At 43.1% G+C, this 20946-nt stretch overlaps 1 protein-coding gene across 4 annotated transcripts in view; it reads right to left on the bottom strand.

Moving 5' to 3' along the window:
* The window catches only part of LOC136831330 (delta(14)-sterol reductase TM7SF2-like), a 151089-nt gene that overhangs the window by 71350 nt on the left and 58793 nt on the right, over positions 1-20946 (bottom strand). For all 4 annotated transcript variants that reach the window (XM_067091582.1, XM_067091580.1, XM_067091583.1 and 1 more), the window contains exon 2: positions 18179-18336. In XM_067091582.1, the coding sequence (XP_066947683.1) occupies positions 18179-18334 (156 nt within the window). In that variant the 5' untranslated portion in view covers positions 18335-18336. The remainder of the gene's footprint in view (positions 1-18178; positions 18337-20946) is intronic.

The raw sequence follows: 20946 nt of genomic DNA, 5'->3' as shown, positions 1-20946 counted from the left end.
AAGATCGTCCAGGAGTTGAGGAAGAACAACTTCTTGATCCCCAGGAATACAAAGGACTTTGCGGACTATCTTTTCTAGCGTCTCTTCCAGCAGCCTAGATTCCTGGGAAGGTGAGGATGAAGCCAAAGGAGCAGACACTTCCTGTGTAGGAGGAGGAGGAGGAAGAGGCACGGGAACTTGAGGCAGATCCTTCTGGAGAGGGCTAGGCATCTTGACTGACTTTGGTGAATTGGGAGGGAGCGTCTGAAATGCATCTTCTTGAGCGGAATCCCATGCTGAGTAACCCGGTGTAGGGCTAGCTGTTCTTTTCCTACAGAGTTTAGGGTCCCTAGGGCAGGAATTATCAGAAGATTGCCTCTTTAAGGGTCGAGGCATGATCCCACTTGCAATGACGAGGAGGGGGAGGATCTGAAGAGCTGGAAGACGAAGAGACTGAAGATGAACTGCTGCTACTCTCAACTGAAGAACTTACCCTTAGGGAGTGATGTTTCGAAGCCGAACGACTTGACGAAGATTCTGGGGACACGATCCTGCGATGTCGACGATGGCAAGAAGAGCGACAAGTCGATGGAGAAACACTCCGCGAATTTGCGCGTTTACGACTCTTCGAAGCTTTTCAACGCTTCGACGAGGAGTCAAGCTTACGCCTTTCAACATAAGGACTAAGGCTTTTCGGTGCCTTAGAGGACAAGCCTGCTCCTGGGCAAGAATTTCCGACCTTTTCGCCAGCGCCAGACTGTCTTCTAGCCTCAGAAGGCGAGCGGGACAGCTGCCTTTGCTCAGAAGAATCAGAAAAACGAGCAGACTCGCCTGAAACACGATCACGAACAACAACATTGTTATCACCAACATTTACGTCATCACCAACACTAACGCCCGGACTATGGCATGAACGCACTAAACTTGAGACAGAATCCATGAAAACGCTCATTTGCGCTTCCATTTGAGTTCTGAAAAGATCAAATTCTGATTTATCAGCCTCGAGGCTGGGCTTGGCTTTAGGGAAAACATACTGGGAAGCTGGGGAAGAAGAGGGGGGAACATGAGGAGGGGTAAGAGCAGCGGTAGAGGAGGGAGGAGGGAAGGAGGAAGGAACAGCCGGTAAAGTGGATGACGCTGACGCCACCCGCGAAAAAGTTAGCCTAGCTTCCTTGCGCTTAAAAGCCTTCCTATCCCTATCCTTAACCAGCTTTACCTGATGGGAAATGTACGTATGCCAAAACTCCTGACTCCATTCAATACACTCACTGCATGTATTCTCCTGGGAACACTCCTGACCCCTACATGCCGTACACAAAGAGTGACGGTCGTACTTAAGTTTAACAAGTTTGGAAGAGCACCAATTCCCCGCACAAACTCTAGATCCAGAGAGGCTGGAATCCGGCATAGCTACCTATTTTACAGAGATAAGCTAGCTTGATTAAGAAACAAGATGCTGAGTACTTCACCAAAAAGAGACGCCAGAAAGAAGCGCATCGAGATGAAGTTATCCAAACAGTTTGAAACGAACGGACGCGCGAGATGCGTTCATAACATGCCCGAGATTGAAACTGAAGCTGTTTACTGGGCGAGTCTCCTTCCACTTCCCCCCACCGGCATCTAGCGGCGCTGGGTCTCCTGCCAATTAAAGGATTTTGAGAAAGGAAAAATCTATTTCTGGGGAGGGGCCCGTGTCACCCGGTGAAATAATCCATTCAGCACTTATTTCTCACGCAATTCCGTTGCTAGATACCAGAGAAAAGCTAAATGTAAAGCTGGGTTACTACCCCAGAGCGAGCTCAAGAAATGGAGTCGTATATGGTAAAAGGGTGAGATTGTCACAATCACGGGACCCTGCCTATAAAGATTCCCAATGTCAAAAGTCCCAACGAGAGAGTGCAGATACAAGCCCATGCACTACTCGCGGACTGTATACAAGGCAACACTAGTCGCATTCCATGTTAGCACCCACCCCACTAGAATGATGTTTACCATGGGAGGGAGAGAATGAAAAACAGGGGTGGGTCACCGGGTGACACGGGCCCCTCTCCAGAAATAGATTTTCCTTTGTCAAAATCCTTTTTCTGGATCGGGGTCCCGTGTCAGCCGGTGAAATAATAACAGAGAAATAAACATCATTCTTATGCTATTAAAGACTTAAATAGAGACGTTGAAAACTAGGAGAATTCTACCCTGAACATTAGTAAGGTCCTCTAAATTCATGTAATGAAAATAATGTAAGTGGTCACTGTCTAAGATCATGAGCTTAGAATTGAACCTGAATAGGCTTGTATTAAGAAAATACTTTCTGCCTAATAGCAGACCCAATGACAGTAACCCCCCCCCCTTTTTAAAAGAGAGGATCTGACAAAATTGCGAGGTCCTGTCTAAAAAAGCCTGTAAGGAGAAACAGACCTTGTAAAAGGGGAGTACTTTCCAAGGTGACCACCGAAAATGAGGACCTTCAACTGTAGATAGAAAGTTAGGGTGAGGAATTCGCAACACTACCCCTGATGAGGGGAAACCAAAATGATTGGTTCCGCTAGACAGGGCAGACAGTACAGGAAAACTAACACTAGAAGCTAAACTGATTAAAAATTTTGGGTCTTCCCCAACAAGGAAAGGTAAGAACAAGATGATTGTTGGTTACCGAAACTAACTCCGATACATTACTCAAAGACCAGGAAACCGAATGTGGACGGAGTACTGGTCTTAGACGAACACAGACCTTAGAGATGAAAGTTAAGAGCCTGTGAGTCTGGTTCCAACAAAACACTTTCCTCGGGGCCAATGCGGCCGTATCATTACTGTAGCTTCGAAAACTATGTGAAGAGTGCTAGTTACTTATCTGCAGCACCATACTGCAGTAGAGTAGGATCCCTTGACTGATTTTAGGAAAACAGTAATAACAGGACCAATATCAGTTTCCTCCTAAACTGTAAGATTCACAAAGACCACAAAGCCAGGGCAACAGAACTTTGAGGGGGCTGACGCAGGCTGAGTTTATACCAGACGTGACAGCTTGATAGTTTGTGGCTGAATTGGGTTGCAAACAGACCTACTTCCAGGTCCAGGAAGAGGTCACAAGACTACCTGAATGACGCTCCGTCTAAGGACTATTCCGACACCAGGGGGGAGGCCCTGGATAGGGAAAAAGTAGTGACCTTTTGGACCCCTATGAGAAGGGTGGCAGACAGAGGCACTTGTGGCTGTTGGTTATGGAGAAGAATGAACCATAACCTTAATGAAGCAACTCGAGTCCGAACCCACTTGATTACGCAGCGCACTATTGCTGTTTTGTTCAGAACCAGCCTAAAATGAAACCTCTTGGAAGGAAGAAGTTTCCCAAGGACAGGAAGACTGCCACAGCCCTCCAAAAGCGTTGATATGGAACTGCCGGGCGTGACCGACTAAGTTCCATGTACTTCATGGGGCCAAAAAATATCCACCCCACCCGCCCAGAGAGGTGACGGTGTGGAATACTGAGGCCGGAGAAGCTGGAGAGGAACTGACTTCGATAAGCACTTGACAGTTGTGCAAGGCCGGAGGCCACTATTCAAACAGGAGGAATCAGGGAGACACGTCCTGACTCCGCCATACCCGTTAAAAACTCCAGCTTTGACTTCAGAAGGAGAACCGTCACTGAAGCAAACTGGAGAGAGCCCAAGACCTTTTCTTGGGCACGGGAGAGGTATGCTTGAGTTGATGAAATGATAGGTCGCCCTTGCTATCTCTTTCCTCTTCCACTGGATTCACAACTACTGAAGGCTACCCTCCAGAATCAGATGGGATTCCTTCCTGTTTACTTAGAAGCCCAGAGACTATAGAAAACCGATTATAATGACCGGCACCCTCAGGCAATTCCCGGCTGGGTGCCCAAATGAGCCAGGCAACTAGATATGCGGCTAGCATAACCTTCTAATACCGGAGCTGTTGAACTACGGTATTGTTCAAACTGGCAAAGACTCTGGAGCTGCATTGAGGAGGGCATGAACCTGAAGGGGTGCGCCTGCTCCCGAGTCTGAATCCCAGGAGGATAGAACCTTTCTGCAACCAAGATGTGAAAGGAAGCGTCGGAAAGGTCTATAGACTGTCCAAGCAAGGATCGAACCCACAAGACTGAAGAACTTGACTTGCCGCACTGAATGAGGAAAATACACGGACACGCCGGAAAAATTTTCCAGTGGAAGGAACTTTCTTGGCAGACTGAAAAAGCCTGACAGGCCATTCACAAAGACCCCAGAACTCTGGCCGGAAGCTGACTGAACCTGATTGGGGAGGGGACAAACAGTCCAGCTCCACCCCGGCCTTGATAACTATACTCTGGGCCCAGGGACTGAAGTTCCAGTGGCCCCGAAAATGGTACAGCCTCCCCCCATATGAGAAATACTACAGGGGAGGCTTGATTGTCTTCCTGAAGCGTATGTCTTCCCAGTTTCTCGGAGAGGAGCAGGATGCTTCCCTGCTCCTATGATAACCCCGAGGGTCAGAGCCTCTGGCAGAATGTCTAGTGAAAATTCTTTCCTTGGGTTTTTGGTATGAAGCAAAGAAAACTCCGGCGGAGGCACATGGGGAGGCAGAGACACAGGGGTGTTACAAGGGGCTGATGTGTTGGCTGAACCCGCACACATCGAGGTGGAGGCTGGGAGTGAGAGGCTGACGGCTGTCCAGGGGCAGAAACCTGAAGAGCCCCTGCACCACCGCCTGAGCAGGGGCGCTTGAACTACATGAACTTCTTGCCGGACTTGGGATAGGGCCCGGCAAGATCAGATTGTTTCGCTCGTAAGGTAGACACCCACGAACGGAGGCTCTGAGTAACAATAGTAGCCCCAGACAGACCGTAACAACGCCCACCTGGGGAAAAGATTAATTCTCCAGGTGAAACTGTTCATAAGATTTTTCAGCCAGGCACAAGGCGGAACGTGCCTGGCGAAAAAGTGTTTTCAGCTGTCCAACCAGACTGATGAAATAAAGCGGGACCTGCAGAAAACCTGACAAGGGAGATTTTATCAGGACCCGAAACAACGAACAGCCATTACATACCACAGACATTGTTTCTGTTAAAAGTCAAAGAATTCCAGGGCCTGGCAAGCCTGACTTACACCCTGTTTCAGCTTCCGGGAACTGACTCCAGAAGCTTAGGGAGCTGTACGCTGAATAAATTAGAAACGTAGTCCAGGGTTAGAAGATTCATTGTGAACGTATCTGTGATATCTGTCTCCCGGAAATGCGTCAGCGGTTTATTTTCGAAACAAGCCTGTTGATAAGAGGGGCTACATTCGGAGCACAAGGGGTAGGAAGCAGGGCTCTCAAAGAGAGCACGGTGAGACCCCATAGCTGGCGTGAACTTGGAATTCTCCACCTGCCACTCCGTTAGAGTTCTCAACGGAGACGATGTGCCCAGCCCCTAGGGAAGATTAGGGCTCTCTTAGGGATTCTGCCAGATAGATGCCATGCTCCTTCTGACAGTCTGGTAAAACCCGGATAAGGGGATACCAGGCCGGAAGGGAAGAAATGCAATTCCACCAACTTCCGTGTGTCCACACCCCCAATAGGAGGGTGCCTTCATGCTGGGAAGCATAAAGGGTTAGGCGTCAAAGGTTCCCCAGACTGGAGGGGAAAAGAGGTGGAGGTGTCCCGAACGATAGAATTCCGGAACGGAGCAGGATTTTACAGGTGATCCATTGACAATGAGTCTTGAGATTAATCTCTTTGGGATTTAAGCTCCTGGGAAAGGGAAGGCACGGACCATGAGGTAGATAGATAGTTTGATAGGTTGACAATGACCCTCAAATCGAGCTCCTTATAAGGAGACCCGTAAAAGAGTCTTCAACAAAGGAAGGAGGGGGTAACCGCCTTGCTTTGCTTGGGCAGTGTCCCTTTCAGAAGATTTCCAGGCCAAACTCGTGAGACGGCACCGGATTAGAGATCCGAGGCGTCCTCGAGGGGCCCCGGAGCGGGTCTTCTTGGTTTAAAAAAGGGTCTTTTTTTTTTTTTTTTTTTGACTGATTTCACCTTAGGGACAGCAGACCAGGAACCGTCGAAAAGGGATGAGGAGCTAACGAATCCCCTAAAGGAAAAGTTTGCCTCACCTAATTCCGAGCTAAGCGGAAAAGGTTTGCCTCACTTATTCTCGCACCTACTTATCGCTCCGGGACGATGTTCACAGGTTCGAGAACGAGACAGAAGGCATAACGTCTTCAGAAAACTCTCCGAAAACAGCTAACTTGGCGAAGAGTTATGAGACTTGCGGCCGGCCTCAGGAGGGGGAAAATTAGGACCCCAAACACCGGAGGAGCAACTATTAATAAGTCATATGAGACGGAGTTTGGCGAAGGAAAAACCGATAGGTGTATATGAAACCTACCGATTTATCGAGAATCTCGCCCGGAGACGGAGTTTGGCGGAGGGAAATCGATAGGCGTATATGAAACCTACCGATCCACCGAGAATCTCACCCGGAGAGAGCCCAAACACTGAAAGAGCGACTATTAATAAGCCACATGAGGCGGAGTTTGACGGAGGTAAAACCGACAGGTGTATATGAAACCTACGGATTCATCAGGTAGCCTGCTCGGAGAGAGCATAGCGTACAACGCAACCTGCCGGGTACCAAACGACTAATAATAAGCAATATGAGGCGGCGTTTGGCGGAGAAAAAACCGACTGGTGTCAATAAAACCTACGGATTCATCAAGTAGCCTGCTCGGAGAGCATAGCGTGCTTTACAACCTTCCGAGCCAAGAATAAGCCACATGAGGCGGAGTTTGGCGGAGACGAAACCGACAGGTGTATATAAAACCTACGGGTTCATCAAGAAGTCTGCTCGGAGAGAGCATAGCGTACTTCACAACCTTCCGTGCCAAACTATAAATTCTCCAAAACAGACTGCGCACCGGAATGGGAACTAAAGACTCTGTGACCGCTGGCTTGTTGCAGGATAGCGGAGCATTCCTGCACTCGACAAAACCAGCTGAAAACGTATGAGAAGTGGGCATGCTGGAACGGATGCCGGAGCAGAGTACCGTAGCAGCGACTTAGCCTAGTCAGACCAGGAAAACCCCCAGAGAAAACCGGAGAGAAAACCGGGCTAACAGGACAAAACTCATAGACATAAAGACAGAGTCAACGGAACATTCCAGAGCGACTATGTTTGAACAATATGTGACGGATACAAACATAGTGGGAAGGTTATGAACTGTTCGGAGGTGGGCGCACTCAGAGCCAAGAGAGGAAAACCCCCGGAGGAGGATATCCTGAACGAAGTGATAGCGGTGGGTGGAATAAATGCCGACCACTAAACACTAAAATCGCCGGAGCAGTAAGCAAGGAGAGCGCCCAACAAGATAACGAAACACCGAACAGGTAGTAGCAAAATGGAGGGGGAACGTAAAAGTAAATAAAACAGAAGACAGTTAGGTGGAAAACGCTAACTGGCCTCGTATGAGATCCCAACAGTGAGGTGCGAACATGTAGGAAGCACCACGAAGGGAAACAGTCGACATAAAAGGAAGGGGGAAGGATAGGCCAGGAGGTTGGTAACCCAAAGTAGCGACCAGGGTGGGACAGCACTCCCGGGCGCCCAGAGATCCTCATAGATCCCCTCGCTATGTGAGCTGTGTTGCACGACAAGAGCGAGAGAAAAGGAGAGGGAAGGGCAAAAACCTCTACGGCCAGGAGAGCAAAGAAAGGTAAAAGGAGTGTGAACAGGAATGGGGAGAGCACTCCCGGTCACCTCCAGGTCCAGGTGGAGTGCCAACCGATAAGGTCAGACACACCGAGGGACAACCAATCAATGCAGAGGGAGGGGATGTAGGCTACAGCACAAAATAAGGATAAATTGCTCTCAAGCCTTGGAAAGTTAACAAACCTTGAAAACGAACCAAGGGGAGAGAGAGAGCAAAGGATAAAAGGGAGAGAAGGGGATTCTCGATACCACAAAATAAAATATATATAGTCGGTAAAAGAAGTGTGAACAGGAGTGGGGAGAGCACTCCCGGTCACCAATGGTAAGCAACCCAAAGAAAGATTGAACTAGGATAGGCTACGCAGGTAAACCCTCGCTATTCCAGCTTAACTTATTAGGAACATTAGCCTAAGTGAAAAGCCGAAACAGGGAGAGGGTGGGCGTAGGCAATATATCCAAGCCAAAACCAAACAAAGGGAAGCACCAGACATAAAACACATATGTACAGAACGAGATCACAGACATGAAACTCATACGTACAGATCGAGATCGTCCCTCCTTTAACGATTTTTCCCCGAAGGGAAAAAGTGCTATAGCCAACCCCTAGGCTAACCTAACTGAGGCGATGCAAAGGAAGGAAGCCTAGGAGAAGGGTAAAGACTAACTAATAACTCAAATAATTCATAATAAAACAAAAATTTTCTATAAGGTACATGTAGGAGGATAGGCAGGCCCAACACGACATGAACGTGAAGGGAAATGGCCGACCTCCAGTTAAATGAAAGTACCCAAAATTAACAAAATTCAAAAGCATCCGAGCACAAGGTCAAAACTTAAATGTACCAATGAAAATCATGTTCCCATAAGCTTAGAGAAGTGAGAGTCTAAAATAAGGCAAAATAAAGCCAAAATAATAAGCGAATAGGCCCGAGGGGAACCACGTAGCCTAAACAGCAAGACAGCACTTGACCAGGAAGGGAACACAAAATTCACAAAATAAACAAAATTATAAAAACAAAGTAAAAACAAAGTAAAAACCATGTAACAGTACCAATGAAAATAAGATCCCCAAAGGATAAGAGAAGTGAGGACAAAATTAAGGCATAATGAGGCCATGATAATAGCGAATGGGCTCAGGGGGTAGCTCGTAGCCTAAACGCTAAACATCACTTCTCGTAATGAAGCCATGATAAAAAGCGAATGGGCCCAAGGGGGTAGCTCGTAGCCTAAACGCTAAACATCACTTCTCGTAGTAAAGGGGTACAGAACAAACATAAAATTAATCAAACCCACTAAAGTTAGTAATCATTAATTGGTAAAATATCCCAAACAAAAAGGGATACTAATAAATAACACAAAACAAACATGCCGACCCAAGACCAAGAGAGGTCAAGAGACGCCGTGAGAGGAGATCGAGACAGGCGTTATAAATCCCTTTAATTATTAAACTAAAGGAAAATAAGGAGCCTCAATCGCCTAAAAAACAATAAAACACTGGTACTCAAGTTGTTGAAGAAGAACCTTGCGAGGATGCCATAAAAATGCCAAAATAGAGCACAAAATAAGGATCACAACGAAATTACATGTGAACGAAATCGCGTGCTAAAATGGAATGCGACTAGTGTTGCCTTGTATACAGTCCGCGAGTAGTGCATGGGCTTGTATCGGCACCTCTCTCGTTGGGACTTTTGACATTGGGAATCTTTATAGGGCAGGGTCCCGTGATTGTGACAATCTCACCCTTTACCATATACGACTCCATTTCTTGGAGCTCGCTCTGGGGGTAGTAACCCCAGCTTTACATTTAGCTTTTCTCTGGTATCTAGCAACGGAATTACCTAGAAATAAGTGCTGAATGGATTACTTCACTGGCTGACACGGGACCCCGATCCAGAAATATCAGCATTCCAAACAAAGTTTGAAAAAATATATCTCGGACGTGTCGAAATTTAAGAGATTAAAGCTTTTACAGTGTTTTGGTAAGGCATTATAAAGAAATTTACCATAAATTAATACTGAACGTAAACAACATTTATGTATTACTGCTACAGGCCACCAGGGTGGTGTTTTGGTTTGTTTACATCTGCTCATACCACAAGCTGCCAAAGTAACTTAGGCAATTTTTCTTAACTTTGTGATAACAGACATAATTCAGCTTATTTCTGATATTTTATTAATTTACTGTAATAATTAGGGTTTGTTTTAAAATGTCTTATTATATTAGCAAGAGTTTTTGTGCCTACCCGTTACAGTACATACTGGTACCTAGCCTAGCCTAGGCTATGGCACTCGGTTAGCCATTGGTAATATGGCCGCATTGGATGTAGGCCAGTTTTTTTTATACAGTACACGTTTAAAAATGAAAAAAAAGTGTGTCTGATGTGTTAAGTTATTTAAATCTAAACTTATTTAATTGTAATTTATGTGTAATGTAATGATTTGTACAAAAAGGCAAGGTCAGGTAATGACTGGTGGTCAAGAATGGATTGAGCCACTTTCAGTTATTTCTTATGGGAAAAATTGATTCAGATCTCGATACTTCTTCTGGTACGGATTAGCATCAAGGGCCAGGGTTCTACTGTATATGCAATTAAAACTAGATAACTGAAATTTCAGTGGAAATACAGAATACATTGTAACATTATTTACATTTTTATTCACAACCAGTTTAGTTTGCATGGTTAAGGAGGAATGGAAAAATTGTGTACACTAAGTTAGGCCTGAAGACAAACATGTCAGACTTTCAAAAAAACTTTTGAGGCAATCCATTGTACATAAAAAAATATAAGCACAGTCATTTATAGTTGTTCCATGTATACAACCAGAACCTTTTATGTAAGAGTATTCCTAAGCACTACTGCCACTTGGTAACATGACAGTTAACTGGTGACTAAGGGGGGTGAATGAAGGAATACCCTCTCGCCTGCTATCACCAAGCACTTTTTCCTTCAGCACCCAGGACAAGTAAGGTGGTTGTGGTGGGTAATATATGATTTAATAAAAGTCTCTGGTTTGTATATCTAGGAAAATGAATTACTGTACTTTAAAAATTTATTTATTCCTACAAAAACACAAACCATTGACTTTTATGTTGGAGACTTACTTCTTTGGTGAGAGGTTGTTTCTCTCAACTGACTGAAGCTGAAACCCTCCTGGAAAAGTCACATTCCCAGTCATGATTGTAGCAAGAAAGCAATTACTTTTGTAACCTACTACTCAATCTGGCACTTGGATGGCATTAAGGAAGGAAATCCTCAAAGAACTAAAAACGACCCCCCATATGGGCTACACAAGAGGGAGGGCAGCTGTATTTGGCTGTTACAAATTATGGGTTCAAAATATAGTTCCAACACCTAGCCCCTGGTTAAAAGGAAGTGCAGGAGGAGTCACATACTGTTTGCCAAAGCTCCAAGAATGGTTGCTTGATTGAAAGGCCACCTGCATGTGCTCCCAGTCCAGCATGTTCTTGGGCTGAGTTGCTGCCCCAAAGAGGGAAGAAGGAAAAATTGAGAGAATCCAGTCACTCTCCCATTCAACCCCAGACTTTTGCTTTCCTGAATGAAAGGAACTGATTTTACACAACCTACTGAACTGCCACAATAGGTCCTACGGAGGACTGGGAAACCTGTGGAAGACATCCTTGGGTTAAGTGAGGTGAAGGTGGCATGATGCTTTGGACACCTGCTGTCATTACCCATGTTACCAAAAAGTTATTCCAAAATGCCAGGAACAATCCATACCTCATGACTTCATGAGCTCTTGCTCTAATTGTATCACTGTTAATTTGCAAGAACCATCATACCCTAACCTGATATACACCAGAGCCAGAAAGAAAAGGGTGTTCCTAGACACCCACTTTTGCCAGAGCTCAGAGGTCAGAACTAACTTAGGTAGCATCTTAAACTGCCCCTGGCATAAAAGCTTTTCATGCAAACCACCAGGAAAGTTTCCAGAGGGCAAAAGCTCTCTTATCTCGTCAGGCCTGACATCCTGGATTTCCACCACGAACACAAGAGATTCCAACTGACTACTGGATGAGAAAATATGTTACTCATCAATATGCTTCATTAAGGAAAGACAGTCTTGAAAATGGGATCCCAGTCCAAGGCCTCGGAGGCATCAAGGGGTCTTACAAAAACGGGTTAGGCTGAGGAGGGTGAAAACCATGCCTCCCCTTCAAGAGGGCAAGATTGCTAGAAGCTCCTTCTAGCATAGGCAACTCAACCCAAAGCTGAGAGATCTATGCCCTTCAGTCTGAAGGCCTGGTTCAAGGGAGCTAGCCCTTCACCATGGTGACTGAGCAAAGCTTGATTCAATGAAGGCAGATGAGGTCCATGATCCACAGAACCTAGTTAAAGAAAATATCCACTTCCTTTGTTGGGAGTGGATCACAGGCAAACTCTCTGGGAGCCTGCCAAAAGCCAGAACAGGAAACCAACTAGCAAAGGATCCAGGAGGAGCTACCTGGGTATCTGAGCCCTGGAATGACAAACACACAGTTGATCTCTTGGTGGGCAGAATGTCCCAGTTATGCTGGGGAGCATCGTCCAGGACTGTGGCAGTAATGTAAATTACTGTAAATTTTTACAGTGAAAAGTTTTTTTATATGTCATTGTTCTCTCTCCCATGAGTACTAATAATAATTTCATCTCATTGCAAGTGTGCTGTGATGGATTACTTTGACACACTGTTTGGCTGCATTTTCAGGAAAATAAGAGCACTAGCCTATAGAACCACAAGACTGTTAACCAACGGTATGAAAGATTGCTGTTTAGTATGATAAACTGTCAGTAACTGTGTGTGCAGTCTGATAGACAGGGCTTCAAAGGAGGTGAAAAGCATGCAGTGACACTGAAAAATGCTTGTATAAAATTGACAACTGCCTGGAAACAATTTGTTTTATTCCATGCAAAGAATATGAAGTAACTGAATGCTAATTACCTTGGTCTTGATGTGCACTGTTTATATTTGTTATGACCTATTCATATTGCTTAAGTTGTCATAAGACTTTTGTAAGCCATAATTTATAAAGAAATTATCGTTAGACTAGCGTAAGTATGACGATCATCATAAACTAGTTACAGTGTGTCACCAACTTACAACGGATTCGATCTTACGGTGCTTTTTCAACACTGTTAAGGGTGTTTTACAGCACCATAACTTGATGTTGCATCAAGTTACGGCGCATAAGAGCCACTGACCGCACTAATGGCAAGAATAGACATCAAGTTACAGTGAAAAACCAACTTACTACTGTGATGGGGAATGATTACTGATTGTAAGTTAGTTCCTGGATAGGTAGGGATTGGTTCAGTGAATTATCGTCTACGAGAATACAAAGTTAACCTGTGTTGACTGTAAAATTTTGTAAATAAAATTAATAGCAAATAAATCTAGGTTAAGTAGAAATTGTTTGATTTACTTCCCAATATTGTTGAAATAACCATTGCTTTTACTCCACACCTCTTCAGTAACTTAACAGTTCCCAAGAGGAAAGAAAACCACGACAGGACCATCCAGAGACTTGGCACCTGATAACAAACACCCAGAGCTCCCAATTTAATTGCATGGTAAACACGCTGATCACTGGTGTTTCTGAGACCTCGAATAGCCTTCTCCCTGTGAAGTAGTAAGAACTACAGTTGTTGTCCCTACTACCTGTCCTTGGAATGTACCTGACTGATTGCTCCACATCACAGCAAACCATCTACTCATGCATCCGCTTCACCAACAGATCATCTTCGCACCTGTAAGCAATGTCTGAAGTTCTGTCACTTGTGAACCCCTTGTCTGTGCACAGACAGTCTGGGGACCATGAATGCACCCAGCAAGAGGATAGCAATAGCTAAACTAGGGTTGTTTCAGGTGTAACACAAGTGAAAGAGTGGAGAGCAGTCCTCTTGTCCAACAGAGAACAGGTTAGGAGACCTATGTCAGCCCTATCTATGGTGGACGAAACACCCAGAGATGTCCAATGTCACCTCCCAGAGTCTGTAAAGCCTCACTCAAAGTTCTATGGTACTTATGTGGTGTTTTCTTGGACTGCATCTTATACAGGAAGAAGATAATGGAAAAGGATAGGTGGAGGATGGGGAAGATCTCAACGAGGAGAAAAAATAGCAAGGAATATACTTGTGAATTCCTTCCTGCTCCTTATTCAAGTCTTACTTTCCCCAATAAGCAGGTGGCTCAGTCTAGGCTAGGTGTATCATCACTTCTTGTCAAAGCACTGTGGTTGATGCTAGTGGAGTGGGTCCCTTGTAGAATAAAGAGTAGCTTGCTTGCTAGGAAGGAACCATCTGATTCAAAGAACAGACTGTTACCCTGACCACAGCATCAAAAGCAAGCAGCAACCTCAGTGGTTGAGGCAACTGCCTCACCTCCAGAGTCAACACTACAGAATGCTCCACTGCAAGAGGGGCTCAACAGAGGAGCAGTGGTTACTAGCCCAAAATCATTAAAACTTACAAAGAACAAAACAATCCCTGTTGTAACTATCCTGAAGGGGCTCTGAAAGGAGAAAACACTCAGGTTTGAACAGAATCCCAAGAGCAAGTACTCTTCACAAAGATGAGCTGACACATCAACTGCCCTGATGACCTCTCTCCAAATTACAAGAATTTTAGGTCAATTATAAACCTCTGTATGACTATTGAAACTGAACATCCCTACAATTTGCCCAGTCGCAAGTATATGGCTCACCAGGATACTGAGAACTCTGCTGCAAGAGCATGCTTTCAGGACTGCATACGTGTACAGTACATTACAAGTCCCAAACTACCTATGTGGAGTTTCACACGCAACTTTCCAGCATTTGTGGGTGCCATACAATAAATAAAAGAGCAAAAGTTAAGTATATCTTAGTTTAACCCGACCAATGAGCTGGTTAACAACTCTCCTAGGGCTGGCCTAAAGGATTAGATTTATTTTATGTGGCTAAGAACCAAATGGTTACCTAGCAACGGGACCTACAGTTTATTGTGGAATTTGAACCACATTATGACGAGAAATGAATTTCTATCACCAAAACAAATTCCTCTAATTCTTCATTGGCCACTCGGAGATTCGAATGCTGGGCCAACAGCGTGCTAGCCGAAAGCTCTACCCACCCCTCCAATGAAGAAAAAACATCCTGTCAGTGCATGTACGGTTCAGCACTGTGGCCACCTTGAGAGAGAGGGTAGTGCTGACTATCCTGTGACCTTTGAGAGAAGCATAGTCCTAGTATGCCCTCATGTGACCAGTACCAATCTAATACATCCAGCCGCAGATAACCTGTTCATGGAATGGAGTTCTGAGGCATGGCCATCTGTCCTATAAAGCTCCCTACATTTGGTGAAAGCCAGACATTGTTGAGGCCATGGGAGAGTGGGCACAGCACTATTGTTTAAATGCAACTCCAGGGTCTGTAGTGAACCAATAATAGACCAGTCTGTAACATGATAACTTTCAAGAAAGTGTCCTGGTAGCTCTTAGCACAGTACAGTGGAGCCTGTCACATTCAAACCTCACCTGTAAGCACACAGTCTAGGGACCACACATGCACCAATTGAGAGGGTGGCTCTAAAGCTATGACTCTACCATACGTTTCAGATGCACAAGTAAAGAGCATTCCATGTGTCCAAGATCTGTCAATCCGACTTCCTGCGAACGTGACACCGAGGTGGGCGAACACCATCACCTCCCCGAACTGGGGAAAGGCACTCAGTTGAAATCCTACAATACTTCTTGTGAGAGGTCTTGCAGGACTCCTTTTTCCTATAGGAGAAGATGAAGATGACAAATAGGGGAATGAGGAAGAGCTTAAGGAGGAGGAGGAGGAGGAAGGAAAGCATTTGTGCTTCTTTACCTTGCCCAACTCATGTCTTACTCTCTTCTGCAGGAGCAGTTACCATGGTGGACCCTGAAAGGGCAACTTGCAGAGGCATGCATAATTGGTTTAGATTTTAATGCAGCCATTGACCATGTGGATCATAAAGCATTTATCTATAAGTTAAGATTTTTGGGAACTGGTGGGTATTTTATTAATAATTAAATGAATTTTTAATGGGTAGAACCCAAAGGGTCTGTGCTGATAGCCACTCTTAGCATCAGTAATGAAAATTTAGGAGTTTCTCTAGGCAATGTTCTTGGATCTTAACTATTTTATTATCTATACTACTGACATGTGGCAAAGTCTGGAGATAAAACTGATTGCATATGCTCATGACACTACTCTTCTAGTTGTTGTTCCTACTCAACGCCTTAGGTCCGTGGTTGCACAATCCTTGAAGAGATCCCACACTTATTCATTAGTGGAGCAAGCTTTGCAGCATGAAGCTTAACCATTCTAACCAAGAGTATGACAGTGAGTTAATCCAGTTTTGCTTTTGCATCCTGAAATGATACAGTTTTAAATGTCAGTAACTCTCTTAGGATTGTAGGTAACACTTTTGATAAAAAGCTGACTTTCTGAAGCATGTGCATAATATTTTTTTTCTCTGTTTCTCAAAAAGTTGGCATCATGCAGAATTTTTTTGAAGGTTTTATAATGAAGCTATTACAGTATATCAAAGTGTTGTAACTCTTTCTTCTTCCCTGTTTGGAGTAGTGTTCTCCAGGGTAGTCTTCAGATGCTGACCTATCTCAAACTCTTGGACTGAGTTAAGTCATCAGTCAAGTTTATTTTTGCCAACTCTTAATATTGACTTGTGGCATATATGCAAAGTGAGTTCATTATGTTGCATATGCAGGTGCTACTGCAATGTGTTGCTTTCTAGGATCAGGTTTAATACTCCTTGGTTTACTAGGAGTTTTATTTCGGCTAAAACATCATGTGGAATAATTTGCCTATTGCAGTTGCAATTCTTCTGATTTCTAAATGTTTAAATGAGGTGCAAATCCACCTCCTGAATTTAGATGTATCAGTTTTATTTTCTATTCCCACACATTTATTTATTTATCACCTGTATCTACAACTTTGCCTCTCTGCAGGCTAATTCCCTTTGGAGCCCTCTTGGGTTTATAGTCTGCTGACTCTGTTCATACGGGTTTTCAGTTATAGATTTAAGGGAAAAAAAAAAGAAAGGACAACTCCTACTGGAACATCAACAATCCTGAACTCCTTGCAGGCGCAACCACACAGATGGTAACAGCCAATGTGATATAAGTAGGCATGTAGATCACTCACCTTCCTAGATATAACGCCCTCTCAGCTGCGAGAATTGCATACATATGAAGGGGTGGGGAAGGAGGGAGTAGTAGGCTAATACTACTCACCTTCTTCATCTACCAAAGCCTTTCCAACAGCTGCAGATCCTAACCTGACAAAGAAGTAAAGGTAGGGATCAACCTAATCAGAAGGAATGGAGGGCAACATATACTCGCTTATATCCTTATCATCTCCATTATGCACAATATTTTTCCATAAAGTAAACAAAACACTCACGACACAAGTTCCAACTTAGCAGTCCACACGAGTTCAGCAAGACTTTCTCACTTAATGGCAGCCAAAAAAAAAAGTGCTTGGTGACAGCAGGTGAATAAGGTACATTCCCCAACTCTCCCTCTTAACCAATTAAATGCCTTGTTACCAAGTTTCAGCAACTGATTCCAGCTTGCGCTGAGGAATATTCCTAAATGAAAGGCGATGGTTTCGTATTTCCTTGGAACAAACAAAATTACAAGACAGAAAGACTACATTCCAGGTTCATTACCAAGTGTTTATAACCTGTGATACACGTAAGCTGTTTAAGGGATGCTGATTGTGGATTTTTAATAATCCTACGCCTGCCATGATCACCTCCAATTTTTCTGAGTTTTCCATTTAAAGTGTTAGAACTATATGCCAAATCTAACACCATTCTTCTATTTAGCTGACTTTGTATGAAATGTATGAGAAAAGGGTATAAATAAGTACCTATAGTACTGACAACGCAACACAATAGTACAATATTAACACGTAAGGAAAAATCTTATCCTATAAATGCTGGGAGGTCCAATTTAATGCTGAAAATATGAGTAATTTGAGGTCTGATGCAGCTTACAAAATTTTTTAAGGTCATGAGCTACACATACTAGCTACCTAGTAACCTATGTAAGCTCAAAGGCATATCTACTGAAAAACTTAAAAATAAAAAGAAACATTAATTTATTCTGCTACTAACTGCCATACATTCAACTATAGTAGATCTACCCATAACTTATAACATATTGTAAAAGTTCAGTACAGTATAGCCATACGGTTCATGCTTGTATCCCAAATATTGCCTACTAATGCATAGTATCACTTAGTGTTGAAGATTATATTCAATATAATCATTTGTAATCTAGTGAAATACTATTTGAATAAAAGGAAACAAAATCACAAAAGTTGCACAATACACAATTGCATCTGGCATGCAAAGCTAATATTTGTAGACACAGAGCTACAGCATGTAAGGTTAACAGCCTAAGGTCCCAGTTTTTTAGACTGCACACGGTGCTTTACACATAAACAAAATTAATAACCACAATGCAGAGTTCTCATCTTACCTTGACATCTCTATGTTTCAATACATATTCAGAATTTCCTTCGTCGTTAAACTGCACTAGGTATTCAATATCATTAAGATCCATTATTTTTCCTTCAAACCACAAGGACGAACCAGGCCATTTTGCCATAACACGGTCATCGACTTTGAGTACCATTTCTGAAAAATAAAAACAGGTATATAGTATAAAGATGCAACAAAATACAAAAAATATCAACATTAAGTAAACAAAGTACGAATAAAAATCTGTCATAACTTCTATTTGTTGTGTATTCATTTCTTTCTTAAAGTTTCCAAAGAAATGCATTACCTAGACTTTAGGGCTACTAACTCGACTGCAACAAATTTTTTAAATTCTCAACAAACCATGACAGTCAGCTATCCTATGAGGTGGGTCAAGGTGTATACTGTAATGGGATACACCCAGTTTCATTTCATTCAGGGTATGCAACATTACACTGTACAGTACAAAGTTTTACTTATACTGTACACAGTACATGGTTATCCAGTCAATTACGCATTTTAAAAAATTCTGAATAATTCCAAAGCTCAAATAAGAAACCATTTTAACAGTCAAAAGCTAAAGCAAATTAAGGATCTCTCTTCTTCAAAAAAAATAAAGAAAAAAAAATCAGGATGATTACTACATTAATAAAAAATAAATCTTTCGCAGGAATTTTTAAAATCATAATCATTTATAAAAATATCAAATTACACTGATCTTCATGCTAAAGATGTATGAAACAGGTTTACATTAGGTGTAAAAACCCACAACATCAGAGAAAAAGACACATTAAGAGTTAGCAGTTACTGTATCAGAGCTCATCTTAAAACAAGTTTACAGCAACTTTCCCTTTTATGGTTCTAGACAAGAAATGAGTTTTCTCCATTGTCTTTAGCACTTTCTGTCTGAACCTCTATTAAGTCTAGGTCTTCATATATCCCAGTTTTCCATGATTCTCTAGGCATTCCTACAGGTCTTCACCTTACTACTTCGATATCTACAGTTTTTCTAACTAACTATTCCTCATCCTTTCTCATTGTGTGTTCCATCTATGTAATCTTTCAGACATGTTATTTTTACAGCCTCTAAACACATTTCTCTGCCTATTCCTCATTTATAAGAAAATATTCCCACTGTACTCCAGTCACAAACCTCAACAGCATAATGGTCACACCTTTTCCAAATCTACATTTCCTTTGTCAGTGCCCATATATTATATACTGTATTATATAATATAATTTATTATATTGCTCTCTCTAACGATATACATTTTTAAAGTACGGTAATTTGTATTATTCCCATGTATACAACCCAGGGTGTTGTACATACAAGCATTCCTCAGTGTGAGCTGGAAACTCGCTGAAACTTATTAACAAGGTAGTTAAACGTTGTAGTGGGGTGAGTGGCATAATCCCCACCCACCTGCCATCACCAAGCACTTCTTCCTTTGGCATCAGGACTAAGTTGGTGGCTGAGGTGGGAATATGATAAAAGGCTCCGATTTGTTTACCGAGAATACAAAATCTCCTGTAACCTTCCATTTAGTTTGCCACAGGGATGGTAGAGTGACATGGTCCTGAGTTTGGGCCAAAACTGTGCAGAGTCTTGCTTGAAAAAAGAAAACTCTTGGAGAACTATGTGTGATCCTATAAGGAGTGGTACAAGTTGGAAGATGACTCAGTCTAGCCAGTATGAGTAATAGGTTAGACTATAGTCCTAAACCCCTACCCTACACGTGTTGCCTGATCCAGCATGTATCTGGCCAGAGATGCTTCCTTCCAGGGGTGTATGAAAGGAGCTTTGGTGACTATGCCACCTGTTGTGCAACTAACAAAGGTCCCAAGGAGAATGTTTCCAGGGACTTGAGGGCAACATCTTTCAGTTAATATGAGGTCAATTTGGTCACATGTTTTCAAATTCTGACCTTATTACCAGTGACAAAAATTAAGAGAACCACCCCCGAACATCGTTTGCTGATGTTTTCACGGAAGGAGACCCCTTCCTCAAAATCCTTGCCACTTCAACTTCACTATCAATTTACCTAAAATAGAAGCAAAGTAATATTTAATTTCCATTTTATTAAATACAGTAAGTTTACTGTGTTAGTTTAAGGTTTTTTATATTGTTTTTAAGGGTTTTAGAATGGTTGAAGCACCTACGGTCACACGTATTTTCGTTGTGCTTTTTATCTTGTGCTTATTTGCATCTTTATGGCATCCTCATAAAGGTCTTTCTTCACAAAGTTGAGTACCAGTGTTACGTTTTTATTTGAGGCGATTGAGGCTCCTTATTTCCCTTTAGTCTAGTAATTAAGGGATTTATAACGCCCGTCTCGATCTCCTCTCGCGGCCTCACGTGACCTCCATGCGTGGTTCGTGAACTCGGGTCGCCTTGTTTTTCGATCTTTCTCACTGTTCCTCTTCATGTTTAGGATATTTTTCCTATTCGTGAAGTCTAATTAGTGATTTTGATTGATTGACTTTTGTATCCCTTTGCTTCGAGAGTGAAGGCTGGCGTTTAGGCTTCGGGCTTCCCCCTTGGGCCTATTCGCCTCTTATCATTTCCTTAACATGCCTTATTTTTGCCCTTCACTTCTCTTAGCTTCTGGGAATTTTATTTTTGTTGGTACTGTTAAGATTATTTGTTTAATCTTTGCCCTTGTGTTCGGATGCATTTGACATTTATTGATTATTATGGATATTTCTTTTGTTAGAGGGCGGCCATTTCCCTTCACGTCCACATCGGGTTGGGTATGGTCCTCCTCT

Source organism: Macrobrachium rosenbergii, chromosome 48 (genome assembly GCF_040412425.1).
Source record: "Macrobrachium rosenbergii isolate ZJJX-2024 chromosome 48, ASM4041242v1, whole genome shotgun sequence".
NCBI lineage: Eukaryota > Metazoa > Arthropoda > Malacostraca > Decapoda > Palaemonidae > Macrobrachium > Macrobrachium rosenbergii.
The sequence above is the reverse complement of the archived record's forward strand: the minus strand, read 5'-3'. Positions and strand labels throughout refer to the sequence as shown.